Raw genomic sequence first — 7,617 nt, 5'->3', positions numbered from 1 at the left:
CTTCTTAGTCTTTTTATTTGAAATATTAATTTGTGATTACCACCAAAACACATTAAAAAAAAAATATGACACACAGGTTTCATCTTTCGTTCATTTTTATTAAACGATATCCACATATGTTCACAAATGAATCATGAGGTTAATTGTTTCACAGTTGCATAAACTTCATGTCATACTTTGCTGACGGAAGACAAATCACTGTTCCAGTTTTGCCAAATACTGCTCCGCAAAAATCCCAACGAATCACAACGCATCAATTAAAGAGAATTTATTCAAACGAGCAGAAATAATTGGACTACAATGTTGGGGGACATATATTATTGAATAACATTTTTTTTTATCAGAATACCAAATACATTTTGCCTGTCAAACTTAGATAAGCAGATCATTAAACGTTTATAATATTGCTGTTATTCTACACAAATGATTCTCAGATTGGTCCGTGAGCGACCCCTTGTGGTCCGAGGATATATTTAGTGAAATATCTTATTTTTAAAGCTATAGTAGGCAGTTGCTAGAACACCAAGGAGGACACGGAGGATTAAAGCAACATGATGGACTCTTCAGAAGAGCTCGTTATCTTCACTGGAGTTTCTGCGCGGGAAAGTCACTGGACGCCTCAATCTCCTGAACATAGTCAGACTGAGAAACAGAGAGAGTTGTGTGGAGCTGATAGTCTTAATTAGCTTTGTAGCAACTCATTTGGCAACGGCTTGAATGAAACGGACGTTCATTAATATCAAAAAGTTATGCAATAAAGCTTTAATAAAATACTTTTAATTTCAAATTCAAAACGGTGTTTCTCAAACTGTCTGCCAGCGACTCCAAACCCTAATAGTGAGGCGCAGAGATGTGGCGTTTTCAATAGTGGATAAACTCCTGTGTATATTCAAACATTTATATTTCAATTGGCTGTCTTTCAGTTGTTTTTTACACTGCCTCCAATTTACGTCACAAATGATCGTTGTGACATTTGAAGGAAATACGCAGGAATCACGTTTACGGTTACAGCTGACAGGGTGGATCGACGGCTTCGGACGTAATCCGTCCTCATTAAGACGGCAACAGAGACGACGAGTGCGTCGGCCTTTTCTCTAAAAACTTTCGTTTAATTTGGCTGTCATTTGTAATATATTAGGGATGTTCTGATGCATCAGGAATCGGTGTGAATGTGTAAAGAATGATGTTTTTTTTTAAACATCCTAGTGCGAAACCTTCTTTAGATTTCACTTGTTTGACTTCAGATGTCACTACGTCTTCTTGGTTTATTTATTTGAAAAGTTTTTTGTAGTTATTTTGAAGTGGGTTTGTTATTTAAGATAGAATACAGACTGTCAAGTCAGTGTCAGTTTTGATAAGAGGACACATCTGTTGTTGTGCATCGTTTATATAAATAAAGGGACATTTTTTGTCATTTGGAGCTCGTGTTAAAAAAAAATCCGGAGAAAATCGCAACGTTAACATAAAATCGTGAATCGTGAGTTGAGTGTATCTTTACATTCCTACAACGTACTGTTGAAGTAAGAGGCCTCTTGTTTCGGGGGATGTTTTGGCAGTTAGATGGTCTGTGAGTTTTCTTTTATTGGGTAAGTAATCCTGGGTCTGAAAACATTTGAGAAACACTGTAAATCTACACCACATTTAGCTTCTGTTAGGGCAAATATCTTTTAATGGTTGAGGGGCTGCAATGGTCAACGTGTCCGTCGGCTCTTCATGGAAAACGGAGGAACAAAACCACCTGTGATGGAGCCTGGTGGTGCTGGGTGGGTGACGGGACAAGTCAGGGCTCCTCTCATCACTCTGGAGGAAGGGATTGTCCCTATGATTAATAAAAACACTCCCGCCAAAGCCCAGAGCCTTCCAGCAGAAAGGTTGCTTCCCCCATGCGGGGGAAGAGCTGAGGATGGATGAGGGCAGCGGTGGGCTGCTGTCGCTTTAGGGCTTGGGGTGAACGCTTTAATGGCCGCCAAGATTTCGCTTTTCTCCGGTCATCCAGTCAATCCCGATGAACGTCAGGCTCATGGACATGAAAATGAAACCCAGTGCTGTGAAACACGCAGCCTGCAAACCCCAAAAAAGAAGATATGTCAATGTAGGACTTAGTTCCATACTTAAAGGTCCCATGGCATGAAAATGTCACTTTATGAGGTTTTTTAACATTAATGTGAGTTCCCCCAGCCTGCCTATGGCCCCCCAGTGGCTAGAAATGGTGATAGGTGTAAACCGAGCCCTGGGTATCCTGCTCTGCCTTTGAGAAAATGAAAGCTCAGATGGGCCGATCTGGAATCTTCTCCTTATGATGTCATAAGGAGAAAGGTTACCTCCCCTTTCTCTGCTTTGCCCGCCCAGAGAATTTGGCCCCCCCATGAGAGAGAGAGAGACATCATGGATTTCAAACGAGCAAAGTGGCAGTTGGTCAATGCCACAATTTACTGTGTCACATGCATGTTTATCATTAAAACATTATTTATTAAATCATGCCAACAAATACTTACAATGAGAAAGGAAAATGGCCCAACTCGAGGAGCGGCACCAGCATGCATTTGAAAATCTCACTGCACGCAATTGGATAACACTACGACCAATCACAACAATACACAGGGTGACGTATCCAGAGCCACATATGCTTAGCTACCAGGGAAGCTAACTGGTAGATTAGACTCTTAGCTACCAGAGGAGCTAACTGGTAGATTAAACTCTTAGCTACCAGAGGAGCTAACTGGTAGATTAGACTCTTAGCTACCAGAGGAGCTAACTGGTAGATTAGACTCTTAGCTACCAGAGGAGCTAACTGGTAGATTAAACTCTTAGCTACCAGAGGAGCTAACTGGTAGATTAGACTCTTAGCTACCAGAGGAGCTAACTGGTAGATTAGACTCTTAGCTACCAGAGGAGCTAACTGGTAGATTAAACTCTTAGCTACCAGAGGAGCTAACTGGTAGATTAGACTCTTAGCTACCAGAGGAGCTAACTGGTAGATTAAACTCTTAGCTACCAGAGGAGCTAACTGGTAGATTAAACTCTTAGCTACCAGAGGAGCTAACTGGTAGATTAAATCTCTTAGCTACCAGAGGAGCTAACTGGGTAGATTAGACTCTTAGCTACCAGAGGAGCTAACTGGTAGATTAATCTCTTAGCTACCAGAGGAGCTAACTGGTAGATTAATCTCTTAGCTACCAGAGGAGCTAACTGGTAGATTAATCTCTTAGCTACCAGAGGAGCTAACTGGTAGATTAGACTCTTAGCTACCAGAGGAGCTAACTGGTAGATTAATCTCTTAGCTACCAGAGGAGCTAACTGGTAGATTAGACTCTTAGCTACCAGAGGAGCTAACCTGGAGATTAAACTCTTATCTACCAGAGGAGCTAACTGGGAGATTAGACTCTTAGCTACCAGAGGAGCTAACTGGTAGATTAAACTCTTAGCTACCAGAGGAGCTAACTGGTAGATTAAACTCTTAGCTACCAGAGGAGCTAACTGGGTAGATTAGACTCTTAGCTACCAGAGGAGCTAACTGGGAGATTAGACTCTTAGCTACCAGAGGAGCTAACTGGTAGATTAAACTCTTAGCTACCAGAGGAGCTAACTGGTAGATTAAACACTTAGCTACCAGCGGAGCTAACTGGTAGATTAAACTCTTAGCTACCAGAGGAGCTAACTGGTAGATTAAACACTTAGCTACCAGCGGAGCTAACTGGTAGATTAAACTCTTAGCTACCAGTGGAGCTAACTGGTAGATTAAACACTTGCCGTATCCGGTCGGCAAAACAGCAAAAACGTCCTTCTTGTAAAGGAACGATTGGAGCTCCGTCTTCTGTTCCTCTTTTAGATAAAAAGCCAAGTCTAACTCGTTCATTGTAGCGGCCAAAGCCATTTCAAACAACTGGTGTTCATTCGTAGCCATCTTGCAATGTTTACTAATGACATCGACATGCAGCACTGTCGCCGTCTGTTTAGCTCGCCTCTGGCCCGCCTACATCAGATGCGCCGATGTGATTGGTGCAGCTCGGCTACCAGGGCATAGTTAATGAGCATCATTGCTGAATGCCAGAGTGACTCGCTGAGCTAATTACAACTGTGCTCTTGCGAGAACTCTGGATTTCCAGGGTACACTTAGACACAAATGCATGGGAAAATAGGGTCCAGGTTGAAAAAACTGTTAACTGTGTTGTTGTGTCAGGGAGAGGTGTGAACCTACCTGGATCTTTGGTCTGGAGTTCATGGGTTCCTGGTCGGTGGGGACGATGCGAATGTAGAACAGTCCAGGAAGGATGAAGATCAGACTGGGAGCAGTGGTTGCCCCTAGACACAGAGGACGCACAATAAATCATTTCATTGTAAAAACAGAATTTATCTCAGAGAAAGCTGTTGATTGTAACGAATGAGACCACAGAATGAAATCCAGTACTGTGGCCAACTGTGTGCTGCATGTGTCTTGGTTTGACAATAAAGAGGCAAAGTCCCTCCCCTTCCGATAGACCTCACGGGACCTTTATTCGGATAACGGTTGTGAAAGGGGAGAGGCAAATTATTTTTTGATCCCGTTTGAATTGAGCCATTAATTACAAATATGATGTTCGTCAGTTTAAAAGATAATTCTTCAACCAAAGAAAGTCTCAGTTAGCCGTAGGTTTGTCACATGACCACTTAGTTTAGTGTGAAACCGCTCAGTGAACTACATCTCTCGTCTCACACAATTTACGTCACCTAGCTTGATGCTCAACTTGCTCGCTAGCTAGCTTAGCTCTGTTCCACAACACACAGATCTTTATCAGCAGAGAAGAAAGAGAACAAGCCAGATCCTCTGCTCATTTGAGCAACCTTACATCCCCGGTACGATACACAGAGACATCGTAGCTTCAGAGAGATGTCATCCATGCGACTTTGAAGTGTGTAGTCTTAATAAACTGAGACTTTCTTGCAATCGAAATGATCAATTAAACTGATGAACATCATATGTGTAATTCATGGCTCAATTCAAACCGGACCAAAAAGTAATTATTATCTCTCCATTGACTCCCGTTCATATTTTTTCAAAAGATAGGTCCCATGGATTGGAAGTAGAAGGGTGTGGGTATATGTGCACCCGCTCCACCCACTGAACCAACCCGGCCACGTCAGAGTTCATTTTTATTGCACTAGAACTTTGTTTCTTTTTACAAACAGCCCTTTTCATTCAGGCTTTCGTCGTGCTTCCAAGTCTAATGTCCCACCTGTAATGCCAAAGATGTCTCGGATGTTAGGAACGAGGATGACCAGCAGGTTGACAACAAACAGCAGACACAAGGCGATGGCGATGTGACGCAGCCAGTGGAAGGGTTTCCCTGGAAACAGCAGCTGCAGGAGGGCCCGCCGGATCTGACAGAAATACAGACGTAAGGACACATAATGCTGCTCAGTTTTCAGACAGAGTCAGTGTAACTTACAACACGTAAATGCAGAAGAACTGTGTTAAAAATCGTCAACTGTGCAAGCGGCAACTTCCGCGTCTGAGAAGTGAAGCCGACGCTGAAGTAGTGAAGTAGTGAACTATAAAAGCTATATATAAATAAATATGGAATTTAAAAATGCAGTTTCCATAATCACATTCTATATTGCATTTTGATTTGTTAAAATGATATCGAACACAAGGGCCTTATTCATCCACCTGGAGGCCCAGGGTAAAAATTAACAGTAGGCCGCTATTGACATCTCACCTAAGTGGCAACTTCCATGTCTGAAAAGTGAAGCCGACGCTGAAGCTCCTTAAAGCTGCATTCTCTCTAACTTCCAGCAGGGGGAGACTCCACCGGCTCCAAACAGAAGTCTGTTTCTATAGAAGTCTGTGAGAAAATGAGCCTACTTCTCTCTTCATTTATTACCTCAGTAAACATTTTCATAATGAGTTTATGGTCTCAATCGCTAGTTTCAAGTCTTCTTCAACACAGCATGATGTTCATTTAGTAAATGATGCTCCCATTTATTTTAAACCAGACGATAAAGCAGGGGATGCTTTAGGACCTGTCAGTCAGGACAGAGGCTTAGCGATGCTAACCATGCTAACACTGGGTACATTAAAATAGACCTCAACTTGTTTTTGGTGTTTTCATCTTATACCTTGACCATCTCACTGTGTGTTTTCACTTCAGTAAAGTTAACTGGAACATTTTGGTCACCTAGAAATATCTTGTTCAGCTTTCTGCCAACCAAGCTAGCTAGCTACCGCTGGCGTTAGCTGGTAACCTGAGGGGAGGTCTGCAGATTTTCTGTTCTGTCGTACACAGAGATGAATGGCGCCAGTACCCTGAAGTCCCCGAAGTAAATCTCTGCCGGAGGACTCACTTCAGAACCCTCTTCCACCCTCTCGTCAATAATTGTCACATGCAGTTGCAAAAAACCAAGATGGCGACAGCTAAATCGCCAAACTCGATGCTACGTCCACTATTTTTAAAGTCTATGGTTTTGCATGTTGGTGCTGGACACTTATTTACTGAATCCTTCCCACTTTACTTTTGTGTGTTTGTGTGTGTGTGTGTGTGTGTGTGTGTGTGTGTGTGTGTGTGTGTGAGAGAGAGAGAGAGACATGTTCTTACAGGAAACAAGACCACGGGTACAGTCAGAGTGACGGCCACCAGGACAGCCAGGCGAACACACAGGATCAGAGTGTCCAGGGGGTCCACCTTACTGTAGGTATGGAGCAGCTCTGCCTCAGTGTTCCCTACACACACACACACACACACACACACACACACACACACACACACACACACACACACAGATATAACCTGTGACGCCTCACTATCATTAGACCGAGTTCTGCAGCGGACTCAAAGAGACGTTGCGCTCACCGTAGAAGGTCAGATAGCCGAATGTGGCGGTGAGGAAGTACATGATGAACATGCCCAGGATGGAAACATTCCCAATATTCTGCATTCTTCTCTTGGTTGGGCTTTAGGAGGAAAAGATAGCAGATGTTTTTTAGCAATACATTACACTAGGGCTGCACGATATGAGGAAAATATGTGATCTGTTGAAGTTAAAACAAATCCTTTTCCAACATACTTTTATTGAACACATTGAACATTTCTGCACATGCTGCACTAATCCATATAGCCTCTTTTTTTCATAAATGTTAAACAGTCACATGTACATATTTGTTTCTGTATATATTGTTTGATTATTTCATACCAATGTTTATTTATATACTAATGTGTTTATGCAGGCACCAGTAACCAAGGCCTAAAACTGGGGGAGGACTAGTACTGTGTGCATAGGTGTAGATTTCGGGGGGGGGGGTTGCAGGGGATTTGTCCTTCCCCCCCATAATTTAGAAGAGGTAGATTTGTCCCCCCTCAAAAAATGTAAGACAACCCACTCCCCAAAAGAGGTCAAAATACCCTTCCCAACAATTTCAATGGCGAGTTGCAGTGTCACAAACGGATCAGCCCCAGCTCACATCCAGGAGGGGTCAAACCCTACACGCCGACCCCCCCCCACTCCGCTCGGCATCAGCCAACGTGCTTGCTGCCCTCTCACAGCGAGGGACAACTCATCACTCAACGAAATCCCGACTGTTTGCTGTCCTGGCTCCTAAATGGTGGAATGAGCTCCCTACTGACATCAGGACGGCCGAAAGCC

General features: G+C 43.1%; 1 protein-coding gene across 3 annotated transcripts in view; it reads right to left on the bottom strand.

The window, feature by feature from the left end:
* Nucleotides 1–90: 90 nt before the first annotated feature.
* The window catches only part of slc38a5b (solute carrier family 38 member 5b), a 32,265-nt gene continuing 24,738 nt past the window's right edge, over nucleotides 91–7,617 (bottom strand). For all 3 annotated transcript variants that reach the window (XM_078254153.1, XM_078254151.1, XM_078254152.1), the window contains exons 12-16: nucleotides 6,828–6,928; nucleotides 6,573–6,697; nucleotides 5,214–5,358; nucleotides 4,199–4,302; nucleotides 91–2,061 (exon numbers count right to left, since the gene is read on the bottom strand). In XM_078254153.1, the coding sequence (XP_078110279.1) occupies nucleotides 1,957–2,061; nucleotides 4,199–4,302; nucleotides 5,214–5,358; nucleotides 6,573–6,697; nucleotides 6,828–6,928 (580 nt within the window). In that variant the 3' untranslated portion in view covers nucleotides 91–1,956. The remainder of the gene's footprint in view (nucleotides 2,062–4,198; nucleotides 4,303–5,213; nucleotides 5,359–6,572; nucleotides 6,698–6,827; nucleotides 6,929–7,617) is intronic.

The sequence above is a fragment of the Sander vitreus genome, chromosome 7 (genome assembly GCF_031162955.1).
Source record: "Sander vitreus isolate 19-12246 chromosome 7, sanVit1, whole genome shotgun sequence".
Lineage (NCBI taxonomy): Eukaryota > Metazoa > Chordata > Actinopteri > Perciformes > Percidae > Sander > Sander vitreus.
The sequence above is the reverse complement of the archived record's forward strand: the minus strand, read 5'-3'. Positions and strand labels throughout refer to the sequence as shown.